This window comes from Oncorhynchus mykiss, chromosome 17 (assembly GCF_057628025.1).
Source record: "Oncorhynchus mykiss isolate SJ-2025 chromosome 17, ASM5762802v1, whole genome shotgun sequence".
NCBI classification, from domain to species: Eukaryota; Metazoa; Chordata; class Actinopteri; order Salmoniformes; family Salmonidae; genus Oncorhynchus; species Oncorhynchus mykiss.
The window spans coordinates 71,135,229-71,150,910 of NC_143038.1; the positions used below are offsets into that span (position 1 = coordinate 71,135,229).

The following is a 15,682-nucleotide window of genomic DNA, read 5'->3' on the forward strand; positions in this document are numbered from 1 at the left end:
AGAGAACATCCCTGGTCCTCCCTGCTGCCTCTGATCTGGAGGACTCACTGAACAGAGAACATCCCTGGTCCTCCCTACTGCCTCTGATCTGGAGGACTCACTGAACAGAGAACATCCCTGCTCCTCCCTACTGCCTACTGATCTGGAGGACTCACTGAACAGAGAACATCCCTGGTCCTCCCTACTGCCTACTGATCTGGAGGACTCACTGAACAGAGAACATCCCTGGTCCTCCCTACTGCCTACTGATCTGGAGGACTCACTGAACAGAGAACATCCCTGGTCCTCCCTACTGCCTACTGATCTGGAGGACTCACTGAACAGAGAACATCCCTGGTCCTCCCTACTGCCTCTGATCTGGAGGACTCACTGAACAGAGAACATCCCTGGTCCTCCCTACTGCCTACTGATCTGGAGGACTCACTGAACAGAGAACATCCCTGGTCCTCACTACTGCCTCTGATCTGGAGGACTCACTAAACAGAGAACATCCCTGGTCCTCCCTACTGCCTCTGATCTGGAGGACTCACTGAACAGAGAACATCCCTGGTCCTCCCTACTGCCTACTGATCTGGAGGACTCACTAAACAGAGAACATCCCTGGTCCTCCCTACTGCCTCTGATCTGGAGGACTCACTAAACAGAGAACATCCCTGGTCCTCCCTGCTGCCTCTGATCTGGAGGACTCACTAAACAGAGAACATCCCTGGTCCTCCCTGCTGCCTACTTATCTGGCGGACTCACTAAACAGAGAACATCCCTGATCCTCCCTGCTGCCTCTGATCTGGAGGACTCACTAAACAGAGAACATCCCTGGTCCTCCCTGCTGCCTACTGATCTGGCGGACTCACTAAACAGAGAACATCCCTGGTCCTCCCTACTGCCTCTGATCTGGAGGACTCACTGAACAGAGAACATCCCTGGTCCTCCCTACTGCCTCTGATCTGGAGGACTCACTAAACAGAGAACATCCCTGGTCCTCCCTACTGCCTCTGATCTGGAGGACTCACTAAACAGAGAACATCCCTGGTCCTCCCTACTGCCTCTGATCTGGAGGACTCACTGAACAGAGAACATCCCTGGTCCTCCCTGCTGCCTCTGATCTGGAGGACTCACTAAACAGAGAACATCCCTGGTCCTCCCTACTGCCTCTGATCTGGAGGACTCACTGAACAGAGAACATCCCTGGTCCTCCCTGCTGCCTCTGATCTGGAGGACTCACTGAACAGAGAACATCCCTGGTCCTCCCTACTGCCTCTGATCTGGAGGACTCACTGAACAGAGAACATCCCTGCTCCTCCCTACTGCCTACTGATCTGGAGGACTCACTGAACAGAGAACATCCCTGGTCCTCCCTACTGCCTACTGATCTGGAGGACTCACTGAACAGAGAACATCCCTGGTCCTCCCTACTGCCTACTGATCTGGAGGACTCACTGAACAGAGAACATCCCTGGTCCTCCCTATTGCCTACTGATCTGGAGGACTCACTGAACAGAGAACATCCCTGGTCCTCCCTACTGCCTCTGATCTGGAGGACTCACTGAACAGAGAACATCCCTGGTCCTCCCTACTGATCTGGAGGACTCACTGAACAGAGAACATCCCTGGTCCTCCCTACTGCCTCTGATCTGGAGGACTCACTAAACAGAGAACATCCCTGGTCCTCCCTACTGCCTCTGATCTGGAGGACTCACTGAACAGAGAACATCCCTGGTCCTCCCTGCTGCCTCTGATCTGGAGGACTCACTGAACAGAGAACATCCCTGGTCCTCCCTACTGCCTCTGATCTGGAGGACTCACTGAACAGAGAACATCCCTGCTCCTCCCTACTGCCTACTGATCTGGAGGACTCACTGAACAGAGAACATCCCTGGTCCTCCCTACTGCCTACTGATCTGGAGGACTCACTGAACAGAGAACATCCCTGGTCCTCCCTACTGCCTACTGATCTGGAGGACTCACTGAACAGAGAACATCCCTGGTCCTCCCTACTGCCTACTGATCTGGAGGACTCACTGAACAGAGAACATCCCTGGTCCTCCCTACTGCCTCTGATCTGGAGGACTCACTGAACAGAGAACATCCCTGGTCCTCCCTACTGCCTACTGATCTGGAGGACTCACTGAACAGAGAACATCCCTGGTCCTCACTACTGCCTCTGATCTGGAGGACTCACTGAACAGAGAACATCCCTGGTCCTCCCTACTGCCTCTGATCTGGAGGACTCACTGAACAGAGAACATCCCTGGTCCTCCCTACTGCCTACTGATCTGGAGGACTCACTGAACAGAGAACATCCCTGGTCCTCCCTACTGCCTACTGATCTGGAGGACTCACTGAACAGAGAACATCCCTGGTCCTCCCTACTGCCTCTGATCTGGAGGACTCACTGAACAGAGAACATCCCTGGTCCTCCCTACTGCCTCTGATCTGGAGGACTCACTGAACAGAGAACATCCCTGGTCATCCCTACTGCCTCTGATCTGGAGGACTCACTGAACAGAGAACATCCCTGCTCCTCCGATCTGGAGGACACACTGAACAGAGAACATCCCTGGTCCTCCCTACTGCCTCTGATCTGGAGGACTTACTGAACAGAGAACATCCCTGGTCCTCCCTACTGCCTCTGATCTGGAGGACTCACTGAACAGAGAACATCCCTGGTCATCCCTACTGCCTCTGATCTGGAGGACTCACTGAACAGAGAACATCCCTGGTCCTCCCTACTGCCTCTGATCTGGAGGACTCACTGAACAGAGAACATCCCTGGTCCTCCCTACTGCCTCTGATCTGGAGGACTCACTGAAAACAAATGCTTTGTTGTTAAATGATGTCTGAGTGTTGGACCTCTGGTTGTCAAAAAATAACAATAATAAGGACATTGTGTTGTCTGTTTTTTTAATATCAGGAATTTGATGGTTCGCATTTACTTTGTACTTTAATTCAAATATGAAAATGTAGTACTTTGTCCACCATTGTACTTAAGTACATTTAAAACCAAATACTTTTAGAGTTTTACTCAAGTAGTATTTTACTGGGTGACTTTCACTTTTACTTGAGTCATTTTCTATTAATGTATCTTTACTTTTACTCAAGTATGACATTTTAGTACTTTTTCCACCTCTGATTATATAGTATGTAAGGCCCAGTAATAGAGGTGTTTAGTCTACTATTGAAGTTGTTGGTACCTTCCAGAGGATGCAGACCAGCAGAGACAGCACCAGGATAATAGAGATATGTAGGAACAGTAATAGAGGTGCTTTATTCTGTGTTATACTAGGTGTTGGTACCTTCCAGAGGATGCAGACCATCAGGGACAACACCAGGATACCAGCCAGGATGGCTATGAGAATCCACCACCAGGGGATCCAGTACTGGGCAGTCAGACCAACCTCTGGGTAAATCATCACTGGGACCTACAGGGGAAACACAGTCATATAAAGTAATGAGTGTTTTATTGCGAAGTGTCTTGTCTTTAATGTGTATGTATCACTAGTAGTTAGAGCTCAGCGCCATGGTCAGGAAAAGCCTGGCCCTAGTTATACATGTGAATAGTTAAGTGTGTGTGTGTGTGTGTGTGTGTGTGTGTGTGTGTGTGTGTGTGTGTGTTACCTGTGCGGCAGCATCCCTCAGCACCAGGTGTTTGATGCTCGACTTGACTGTGATGTTGGCTCTTACCAGCAGCTCCAGAGCACTGACTGATGGGAACTCCTGAGAGAAGAGAGAAGAAGAGAGAAGAAGAGAGACGAGGAAGAGAGAGAGAAGAGAGAAGAGGAGAAGAAGAGAGAGAGAAGAGAGAGAGAAGAAGAGAGAAGAGAGAAGAAGAGAAGAAGAGAGAAGAGAGAAGAAGAGAAGAAGAGAAGGAGAGAGAAGAGAGAAGAGAGAGAAGATAGAAGAAGAGAGAAGAAGAGAGGAAGAGAGAGAGGAGAGAAGAGGGAGAAGAAGAGAGAGAAGAAGAGAGAGAAGAGAGAAGAAGAGAGAAGAGAGAGAGAAGAGAGAAGAATAGAGAAGAGAGAGAGAAGAGTAAATTCATCAGCGACCCCTTCATAACTCGATGGGGATAAATATTATCTCATATTTTAAAAAAATAGCATAGACTGGCAGTGCATGGCGAGATAAACCAAGTCTCGGGCCCTGGGAAGGAATATTGTTCTTCAACAATCATTTAAATAGTATTCCAGACCAAATCTTGATGTCGTAACTAAGGATTTTAGATTTAAAATACAATGCATTTATTATTTATTTACTATCTCCCCCATCTCCCTCTTTCCCCCCCCCCCATCTCTCTCCCCCATCTCCCTCTTTCCCCCCCTATCTCTCTCCCCCTATCCCCATCTCCCTCTTTCCCCCCTTTCCCCCCTCCCTCTCTCTCCATCTCCCTCTTTCCCCCCTCCCCCCTCTCCCCCCATCTCCCTCTCTCCCCCCCATCTCCCCCCATCTCCCCTACCCTCTCCCCCCCATCTCTCCCTCTCTCCCCCATCTCCCTCTCTCCCCCTATCCCCCATCTCCCTCTCTCCCTCCTCCCCCCATCTCCCCCTCTCCCCTATCTCTCCCTCTCTCCCCCTTCCCCCTACCCTCTCTCCCCCCATCTCCCCCTATCCCCCCTCTCCCCCATCTCTCCCTCTCTCCCCCTATCCCCATCTCCCTCTCTCCCCCCTCCCCTCTCTCCCCCATCTCCCTCTCTCCCCCTCCCCTCTCTCCCCCCATCTCCCTCTCCCCCCTCTCCCCAACCCTCTCCCCCATCTCTCCCTCTCTCCCCCATCTCCCTCTCTCCCCCCTCCCCCCTACCCTCTCTCCCCCCTCCCCCCTACCCTCTCTCCCCCCTACCCTCTCTCCCCCATGTCCCTCTCTCCCCCTATCCCCCCTCTCCCTCGCTCCCTCTCTCCCTCCTATGTACATTAATAATATTGTATGGTTTTACACCATGTAAACTCACTGGATCCCCACTTTTGAGACACTGTGCTTTAGTCCATTACTATGAATCCTGCTCATTGTTTCCTTACTAATACTGTACATAACAAAGAAGTTGGACATTGATGGCTAATGTTGATTTATACATTTACTTATTTATTTATCCGTTATTTTACCAGGTAAGTTGACTGAGAACACGTTCTCATTTACAGCAACGACCTGGGGAATAGTTACAGGGGAGAGGAGAGGGATGAAAGAGGCTATTGTAAAGTAGGGATTATTAGGTGACCGTGATGGTTTGAGGGCCAGATTGAGAATTTAGTCAGGACACCGGGGTTTACACCCCTACTCTTACGATGAGTACCATGGGATCTTTAATGACCTCAGAGAGTCAGGACACCGGGGTTAACACCCCTAACTCTTACGATGAGTACCATGGGATCTTTAATGACCTCAGAGAGTCAGGACACCCGTTTAACGTCCCATCCAAAAGACGGCACCCTACACAGTCAAAGTACAATGCAAAGTGTGTGTCCCCCCCCGTTCTGCTGCAGCCGTCGTGTTGCCATTGTCGTTACAGTCCGCGATCAATTCTTCATACTGCCCGTTCACAAGAACTGTTTCATCAATACAACTGCTACTATTATCATACATTTGCATTCAGTTCAGACAATGTGCCAAGCAGAGACATTACACTAAAAGTTGACTGGAACTGTGGCAGAATGTAATGGGCCCATACAGAGAAAACAAATATGTTGAGATGTTGAGGGGTCTCTAGTATGGGAGTTGAGATGTTGAGGGGTCTCTAGTATGGGAGTTGAGATGTTGAGGGGTCTCTATTATGGGAGTTGAGATGTTGAGGGGTCTCCGGTATGGGAGAGTTGAGATGTTGAGGGGTCTCTAGTATGGGAGTTGAGATGTTGAGGGGTCTCTAGTATGGGAGTTGAGATGTTGAGGGGTCTCTAGTATGGGAGTTGATGTTGAGGGGTCTCTAGTATGGGAGTTGAGGTTGAGGGGTCTCTAGTATGGGAGTTGAGATGTTGAGGGGTCTCTAGTATGGGAGTTGAGATGTTGAGGGGTCTCTAGTATGGGAGTTGAGATGTGGAGGGGTCTCTAGTATGGGAGTTGAGATGTTGAGGGGTCTCCAGTATGGGAGTTGAGATGTTGAGGGGTCTCTAGTATGGGAGTTGAGATGTTGAGGGGTCTCTAGTATGGGAGTTGAGATGTTGAGGGGTCTCTAGTATGGGAGTTGAGATGTGGAGAGGTCTCTAGTATGGGAGTTGAGCTGTTGAGGGGTCTCCAGTATGGGAGTTGAGATGTTGAGGGGTCTCCGGTATGGGAGCGTTGAGATGTGGAGGGGCTTCTAGTATGGGAGAATTGAGATGTTGAGGGGTCTCCGGTATGGGAGCGTTGAGATGTTGAGGGGTGTTGAGTGGGTGGCTTGAGCACTGAAAGCTGATTGGCTGACAGCCGTGTTACATCAGACCACATACCACAGATATGACAAAACATGTATTTTATTTTAATAACAAGATGATTCAGCTAACAAAGCACAGAGGTGTGTGGCCAATAAAGGCCATACAATTTTATCAACATGCATTGCATGCAATGCATTGCATTATGGGAACAGTAGTCTTTATTAACACACTGTGATACGTGACGTGGTGTTTTACCTCCAGGAAGGTGCTGTTCCACAAACGTCCCTGGATCTTGAGGACAGCAGAGCCAGAGAAGCTGAGGAGAGGACACTGGAAAAGGACGCAGCGCGCTGAACCCAGCAGACAGTCCTACAGACAGACGGGGGGGAGGGGGGGGAGACTAGTGATGAGAATAGCATGGTCGGTATTCAATCTCTGATTCAGAGGTGTTGGGGGTTAAATGCGGAAGACACATTTCAGTTGAAGGCATTCAGTTGCACAACTGACTAGGTATCCCCCTTCCCCCTTCCCTGCCCAGTCAAACTAGCAGTAAGGATGCTGTGCATTGCGTGCAGGACTCTTAGGATTTGGAGCTTATTTCTACTGTGCAGGTCAACTGAATCTGACATTTGGTTTACAACCCCCTCCTACCTCTGTTTCTCTCCCTCCTCCCATTTCCCCTACCCCCATCTCCCTCTCCCCCCATCTCCCTCATCTCCCCCTATCCCCCCTCCCTCTCTCCCCTCCCTCCATCACTCTATCCCCTCCTCCTCTCCCCCTATCCCCCTCCTACCTCTCTCCTCCAACTTCTACCCCTCTCTCTCCCCCCTATCCTCCATCTCCCCTCCCTCACCCTCCTCCCTCCCACCTTCTACCCCTCTCTCTCTCCCCCCTCTCCCTCCCTCCCTCACTCACTCACCAGTTTGAGTGACTTCCGTCTCTCGGAGGCAGCCACAGCGGGCGTGGTCCTACCCAGACTGCCCTTGGTCATCACATGCCCCTCCTCTTCCGGGTGGGATCGCCCCTTCCTCCTGAACTGTTCACAGGGACAGGAAACAGAAGACGGCACTTATTGTTTACAATAACTTGTTTATTATAAGTTGTGATATAAGTTGTTTATTGTTTATTAAGAGTTGTGTAAATTGAAGACTTGGGCAATTTCTTCCGGTGCACTTGTTTGTAGACTGAGGTGAATATAAAATATATTTTGTTTTCTATTTTGCTTGTTTTGGATGTTTCCAAGGAAACGCAACAAGCAGGTTGACGTTTATTGTCACGAGTCTTGTCCTGGGGGGGGGGGCAGAACTGAGAGATTTCTTCTTAGATAGGCCAGCTGCAAAGAAAACACTTGCTATTGTTAGACTCTAGCTTGAAATGTACTGATTCAAGTTACCACACTAGAAGTCATGAATTACATGACATGTATCAGGAATGCATGTGTTGGGGTCAATGAAGGGTAGATGGGACGAAGACATATGGAGTAGAAACTTCATATTTCTGAAGATGGAGGTGAAAGGCCCTTTTTAGTCTCTGATATGGCAGGCCGTCTGCGGAACGGGGAAGGAGTGAGGAATGTGTCTCCAGATCAAATCAACAGATGCAGAAACGTCTGGGAAAGGGGCCAGAGAGGCCCACCATAACATCTCTCCTACTGCAGTACAATCTCACACATACACACCCACGCCCATAAAAGGTTGTAGTGACAGACAGGGCTGTGAGAGGAAACAATTAAATTCCTGCCTAGCAACAGAGATGTATTGGCTGTCTAGATGTGTACGACGTTGACCACGCCTATTAGAAGGTTATAAATATATGTTCTTGTGTAATCATGCCTTGACTTTGCGGCTGTATGACCCAGTGGGTGAATAAACTTCGTTTGAGCTTTTTCTAGTTTTTGGGACCATTTTGCAACCAAGCTTTCACTTCCTGACTGGTGTTTATAGATGTTGATTCAATAGATCCACATCAATTTCCCTCCCTCATGATGCCATCTATTTTTTGAAGAGCACCAGTCCCTCTTGCAGCAAAGCACCCCCACAACATGATGCTGCCACCCCCGTGCGTCACGGTTGGGATGGTGTTCTTCGGCTTGCAAGCCTCCCCCTTTTCCCTCCAAACATAACAATGGTCATTATGGCCAAACAGTTCTATTTTTGTTTCATCAGACCAGAGGACATTTCTCTAAAAAGTATGATCTTTGTCCCCATGTGCAGTTGCAAACCGTAGTCTGGGTTTTTTATGCCGGTTTTGGAGCAGTGGCTTCTTCCTTGCTGAGCGGCCTTTCAGGTTATGTTGATATAGGTCTCGTTTTACTGTGGATATAGATACTTTTGTACCTGTTTCCTCCAGCATCTTCACAAGGTCCTTTGCTGTTGTTCTCTCTAGGAGACAGAACGCGTCTCCTTCATGGGTGGTATGACAGCTGCGTGGTCCCATGGTGTTTATACTTGCGTACTATTGTTTGTACAGATAAACATGGTACCTTCAGGCATTTTGAAATTGCTCCCAATGATGAACCAGACTTGTGGAGGTCTACAAATTATTTTCTGATGTCTTGGCTGATTTCTTTTGATTTTCCCATGATGTCAAGCAAAGAGGCACTGAGTTTGAAGGTAGACCTTGAAATACATCCACAGGTACACCTCCAATTGACTCAAATTATGTCAATTAGCCTATCAGAAGCTTCTAAAGCCATGACATCTTTTTCTGGAACTTTCCAAACTGTTTACAGGCACAGTCAACTTAGTGTATGTAAACTTCTGACCCACTGGAATTTTGATACAGTGAATTATAAGTGAAATAATCTGTCTATAAACAATTGTTGGAAAAATGACTTGTGTCATTCACAAAGTAAATGTGCTAACCGACTTGCCAAAACTATAGTTTGTTAACAAGACATTTGTGGAGTGGTTGAAAACCGAGTTTAAATGACTCTAACCTAAGTGTATGTAAAATTCCAACTTCAACTGTAGCTGATTATAAATCCATAATAATCCATACATTATCACCTAATGTTGTGTTAGATCTTTTTATCAATTTAAATTATTGTGAACATTACAAGTTTTAAACTTCTATTTGCTACTTATGGCCTAACAAATATGGGCGTCTTCTATAGAAATAGGCCCCGCCTCTCGCCTAATAGTAGAAAGCAGATTATTCCGTTGACGTTCCGATCAGTCCTAGAATATGGTGATGTCATCTATATGAATGCAGCAGCCACTTAAATACACAAAGTCCATGTCTCAATTGTTTCAAGAATTAAAAATCCTTCTTTAACCTGTCTCCTCCACTTCATCTACACTGAAGTGGATTTAAAAGGTGACATCAATAAGGGATCATAGCTTTCACCTGGATTTACCTGGATTCACCTGGATTTACCTGGATTCACCTGGATTCACCTGGATTCACCTGGATTTACCTGGATTTACCTGGATACACCTGGATACACCTGGATTCACCTGGATTCACGTGGATTCACCTGGATTTACCTGGATACACCTGGATACACCTGGATTCACGTGGATTTACCTGGATTCACCTGGATTTACCTGGATCCACCTGGATTTACCTGGATCCACCTGGATTTACCTGGATTCACCTGGGTTCACCTGGATCCACCTGGATTTACCTGGATTCACCTGGATTCACCTGGTCAGTCTGTTATTTACTTTCTCGTGTTCTTCTTATTTCTATGTTTTTGTTCTACTTTACTCTATACTATACTATTTGTACTATTGATATTGACTAATGCATTGTTGGCAAAGAGAAAGGAAGGTATTTTCCTGTACTAGTACACGTACTGTAGCCTGTGGCTGGTCTTCAGAAGGAGAGCTGTGGGAGAACTTCCGTGGGTTGAGGGAGGTGTGGGGTCTACAGTGGGTTTCTGGATGGCCCTTGAAGTGAAACGCGGTGGGGTACAGGAGCCACTTCCCATTGGACAGCTCATGAGGCCACATTATGTTGAGGAAGGCAGAGCCTAGAGTCTGCAGGGACGGCCCAGTGTTGGTCACCTAATCAAAACACGGAGGATTGATTTATTAGTTGAATGAAACACAGTCAATATAAAATGTTTATGATCGAAAAACAAATTATTATTTGAAATATGCTTACAATTGAGCCTTTGCTAATCCTAGCCGCCTGGTAACTGTTTTGCAACTTTAGACAACATTTTCCCGGGAAGTGTCACGGATCGCTCCGTAACTTTCATTACACACACACCTGTCCCTTATTGCCACTGATTAGTATTTGTATAAGTGTGCCCTTTGGTTTCCATTGGGCTGTTGATTATTGTTACAATGTCAGTTGGTGCGTGCGAGTACCTGTGCTGTACTCCTGGTGCATTGTTAAATCGTTTTGCCATTTAAACAATACAATGCATAGTTTCTGTTTTTGCCATAGCCCTCACTGGCTTTCATGTGATTTATTTGTGAGCTTGTCCAAGGTCTCGGACTCATCCAATAGTGTGAGATGCGGCCCGCAATTCTGGGTGTTCCTGCATATGGGCGTTCCTGCCTCCCCCCCCCCAATCTCCTGATTGTCTATGCGCTTAAAATGTGTCAAATGGGAAATAAAAGCATTATCTGATATTTTTTAACACTGTCTACCGCTGTCCTACCTAAATTAGATATCGTGTCGCCCCCCAACTCCTACCGGTGTCCTAGCTAGTTAGCTACAATGTCGCCCCCCACCTCCCGCCTGTCTACCGGTGTCCTAGCTAGTTAGCTACAATGTCGCCCCCCACCTCCCGCCTGTCTAACGGTGTCCTAGCTAGTTAGCTACTGTGTCGCCCCCCGCCTGTCGACCGGTGTCCTAGCTAGTTAGCTACTGTGTCGCTCCCGCCTGTCTACCGGTGTCCTAGCTAGTTAGCTACAATGTCGCCCCCCACCTCCCGCCTGTCTACCGGTGTCCTAGCTAGTTAGCTACAATGTCGCCCCCCACCTCCCACCTGTCTAACGGTGTCCTAGCTAGTTAGCTACAATGTCGCCCCCCACCTCCCACCTGTCTAACGGTGTCCTAGCTAGTTAGCTACTGTGTCGCCCCCCGCCTGTCGACCGGTGTCCTAGCTAGTTAGCTACTGTGTCGCTCCCACCTGTCTACCGGTGCCCTAGCTAGTTAGCTACAATGTCGCCCCCCACCTCCCACCTGTCTAACGGTGTCCTAGCTAGTTAGCTACTGTGTCGCCCCCCGCCTGTCGACCGGTGTCCTAGCTAGTTAGCTACTGTGTCGCTCCCACCTGTCTACCGGTGCCCTAGCTAGTTAGCTACAATGTCGCCCCCCACCTCCCGCCTGTCTACCGGTGTCCTAGCTAGTTAGCTACTGTGTCACCCCCCGCCTGTCGACCGGTGTCCTAGCTAGTTAGCTACTGTGTCGCCCCCGCCTGTCTACCGGTGTCCTAGCTAGTTAGCTACTGTGTCGCCCCCGCCTGTCTACCGGTGTCCTAGCTAGTTAGCTACCATGTCGCCTCCCGCCTGTCTACCGGTGTACTAGCTAGTTAGCTACCATGTCGCCTCCCGCCTGTCTACCGGTGTCCTAGCTAGTTAGCTACCGTGTCCTTCGCTCCCACCTGCCAAATTCCTGCTCTCGCCGTTGTAAACAGAACTGCAGGAGACCGGTGCCTGACTGCCTCTTTTAGCCAACGTTATGGTGCATCAGCGCCACCTACAATGTATGTGGGTCGTTCCACAAAAAGAGTGCCTTTTGCTTCTCTTTGATGTTTTAGGTAGAAATTGTGAACCAATATTACATTTTAAAAGCCTGTTATTGAAGTGCCCTTGGCATGACAATAGACCACATAGACTATTAAAAAAATCTGAATAAAGGCTTACTAAAGTGCAAATATTCAGCATTTTGACATTGAACATCTACTAGTCAATCATAGCGTAAAAGCAGGTGAGACGGTTCTACTCTTTTGTTGGTCGTTTTCTGGTGTTTTGTGGTAGAAATCTGAGCTGGTTGAGCATAACATGTCAACCCTGTTACCCATAGATAGACAGGCTAGAAACTAGAGTCATTTTTTATTTTAACATCTTGAAATGGAAAAACATGTTTTTTTTATTCAGTTGAACGTCCTCTTTACGACATAATGTTAAAACGAGGTCAAATCCAATGTTGTTGTTTTTACCAAGTTGCACTTCTCAAAAGGCACTGAATTGGTGGAACGATTCATGCAATATTTTCTGTTGGCTAGTTTTAATTGTCAAATAAAAGTAATCGCTCAATCAAACAATATCACCGTAAACTCAAACTCCAGAGCGCTGCCCACGTCGTCCAGAGTCTCCATAGCGCTCTCCCCCTTCACAGCCCCACTGAAGAACAGCTGGTGTGGCCGGGCCACCCTTAATCAACACAGAAACAGACACAGGGTTAGGGTTAGTGGGTTAATGGACAGAGGGTTAGTGGGTTAGGGTTAGTGAACAGAGGGTTAGTGGACAGAGGGTTAGTGGACAGAGGGTTAGTGGGTTAGTGGGTTAGTGGACAGAGGGTTAGTGGGTTAATGGACAGGGGATTAGTGGGTTAATGGGTTAGGGTTAGTGGGTTAGGGTTAGTGGGTTAGTGGACAGAGGGTTAGTGGGTTAGTGGACAGAGGGTTAGTGGGTTAGTGGACAGAGAGTTAGTGGGTTAATGGACAGAGGGTTAGTGGGTTAATGGACAGAGGGTTAGTGGGTTAGGGTTAGTGGGTTAATGGACAGAGGGTTAGTGGGTTAATGGACAGAGGGTTAGTGGGTTAGTGGACAGAGGGTTAGTGGGTTAGTGGACAGAGGGTTAGTGGACAGAGGGTTAGTGGGTTAATGGACAGAGGGTTAGTGGGTTAATGGACAGAGGGTTAGTGGGTTAGGGTTAGTGGGTTAATGGACAGAGGGTTAGTGGGTTAATGGACAGAGGGTTAGTCAGTTAGTGGACAGAGAGTTAGAGTTAGTGGGTTGATGGACAGATGGTTAGTGGGTTAGTGGACAGAGGGTTAGTGGGTTAGTGGACAGAGGGTTAGTGGGTTAATGGACAGAGGGTTAGTGGGTTAGTTGGTTAATGGACAGAGGGTTAGTGGAAAGAGGGTTAGTGGGTTAATGACAGAGGGTTAGTGGGTTAGTGGACAGAGGGTTAGTGGGTTAATGGACAGAGGGTTATTGGACAGAGGGTTAGTGGGTTAATGGACAGAGGGTTAGTGGGTTAATGGACAGAGGGTTAGTGGGTTAATGGACAGAGGGTTAGTGGGTTAATGGACAGAGGGTTAGTGGGTTAATGACAGAGGGTTAGTGGGTTAATGGACAGAGGGTTAGTGGGTTAATGGACAGAGGGTTAGTGGGTTAATGGACAGAGGGTTAGTGGAAAGAGGGTTAGTGGGTTAATGACAGAGGGTTAGTGGGTTAATGGACAGAGGGTTAGTGGGTTAATGGACAGATGGTTAGTGGGTTAGTGGACAGAGGGTTAGTGGGTTAATGGACAGAGGGTTAGTGGGTTAATGGACAGAGGGTTAGTGTGTTAGTGGACAGAGGGTTAGTGGACAGAGGGTTAGTGGGTTAGTGGACAGAGGATTAGTGGGTTAATGGACAGAGGGTTAGTGGGTTAATGGACAGAGGGTTAGTGGGTTAGTGGACAGAGGGTTAGTGGGTTAGTGGACAGAGGGTTAGTGGGTTAGTGGACAGAGGGTTAGTGGGTTAGTGGACAGAGGGTTAGTGGGTTAGTGGACAGAGGGTTAGTGGTACCATTGTTTACTGTGGCAGATTGACATAGAGTACCCTGTTCAAATACCTCTGGAAAATATTCCATCTTTCCTATCCTTTCTTCCTGGGACATTTATTTTTTCCCACGTTTTTTTCTTCTGCTTTCACTTATCCAGTCATGTTGGATTAGTGACGCTTTTAAGGAAATTAGAGAGGAAGGGAGAGAGAGAGAGAGAGAGAGAGCGAGAGAGACATCAGAGAGAGAGAGAGAGAGAGAGAGAGAACAGCGAGAGGAGAGAGACAGAGAGAGGAGAGAGACAGCAAAGAGAGAGAGAGAGAGACAGAGGGAGAGAGAGAGAGAGAGAGAGAGAGAGAGAGAGAATGCACTAGAGAAGCATGGGGACAAATCCTTAGTGATAACCTAGAGTTCAGTGCTTACCCGCTGACAGCCAGAGGGAGCTCTATGACGACTTTAGCCACAGCTGTGACTGGGGCCAGGTCTGGCTGCTCACTGATACTGAGGAGGAGGCAACCCCACACACAGTGAGGATACATTACATCACAGACACTAGGAGGAAACTAACACTGAGTTAAATGGACCAACTGCTGAGGAGAGACACAGGAAGACACTTAGGTTTCCTGGACACATATTGAGCTCAGGACCAAGAAGCACTTTCAGATTATCGATTGAGCATTTTTTAAGGCCAGGTCTAGGTTTATTTTGGTCCTGGAGACTGACTCATTCAGAACCTAAACTGTCAGTGGTTTCCCATCCAAGACTTACGTAGCCAGCAGGAGGTTGACAGTGAGTTCCGTGGTCTCTATGGTGATAGCAGAGGTGCCGAGGATGATGTAGAACTTCAGGATAGAATCTCTCTTCAGGGGGTTTCCCAGCTCACACTCTGCCTGAGAGCCATTATGATTGGCCTGACACACCACCTACACACAGGAAACAGGAAACACAGTCAGGATCAACAGAGTTCCATTACCTCAGGATGGATGGGTGACAGGAGCCAGTTAACTCAGGATGGATGGGAGACAGTAGACAGTTAACTCAGGATGGATGGGATGGGAGACAGTTAACTCAGGATGGATGGGTGACAGGAGTCAGTTAACTCAGGATGGACGGGAGACAGTAGACAGTTAACTCAGGATGGATGGGAGACAGTAGACAGTTAACTCAGGATGGATGGGAGACAGTTAACTCAGGATGGATGGGTGACAGGAGACAGTTAACTCAGGATGGATGGGAGACAGTAGACAGTTAACTCAGGATGGATGGGAGACAGTTAACTCAGGATGGATGGGTGACAGTTAACTCAGGATGGACAGGAGACAGTTAACTCAGGATGGATGGGTGACAGGAGACAGTTAACTCAGGATGGATGGGAGACAGTAGACAGTTAACTCAGGATGGATGGGTGACAGGAGACAGTTAACTCAGGATGGATGGGAGACAGTAGACAGTTAACTCAGGATGGATGGGAGACAGTAGACAGTTAACTCAGGATGGATGGGTGACAGTAGACAGTTAACTCAGGATGGATGGGAGACAGTTAACTCAGGATGGATGGGAGACAGTAGACAGTTAACTCAGGATGGATGGGAGACAGTTAACTCAGGATGGATGGGAGACAGGAGACAGTTAACTCAGGATGGATGGGTGACAGGAGACAGTTAACTCAGGATGGA

The 15,682-nt window shown here is 48.1% G+C and overlaps 1 protein-coding gene across 5 annotated transcripts in view; it reads right to left on the reverse strand.

Annotated features, from left to right (window-relative positions):
* itga7 (integrin subunit alpha 7) overlaps positions 1 to 15,682 on the reverse strand; it is a 128,169-nt gene that overhangs the window by 47,963 nt on the left and 64,524 nt on the right. For 4 of the 5 annotated variants that reach the window (XM_036950907.2, XM_090206478.1, XM_036950906.2 and 1 more), the window contains 8 exons: positions 14,775 to 14,929; positions 14,430 to 14,507; positions 12,565 to 12,667; positions 10,133 to 10,342; positions 7,252 to 7,368; positions 6,588 to 6,701; positions 3,616 to 3,714; positions 3,294 to 3,419 (listed from right to left, as the gene is read on the reverse strand). In XM_036950907.2, coding sequence (XP_036806802.2) covers positions 3,294 to 3,419; positions 3,616 to 3,714; positions 6,588 to 6,701; positions 7,252 to 7,368; positions 10,133 to 10,342; positions 12,565 to 12,667; positions 14,430 to 14,507; positions 14,775 to 14,929 — 1,002 coding nt within the window. Of the gene's footprint in view, positions 1 to 3,293; positions 3,420 to 3,615; positions 3,715 to 6,587; positions 6,702 to 7,251; positions 7,369 to 10,132; positions 10,343 to 12,564; positions 12,668 to 14,429; positions 14,508 to 14,774; positions 14,930 to 15,682 lie in introns of those variants that run through there. The other variant, XR_016488101.1, reaches the window with a different exon arrangement.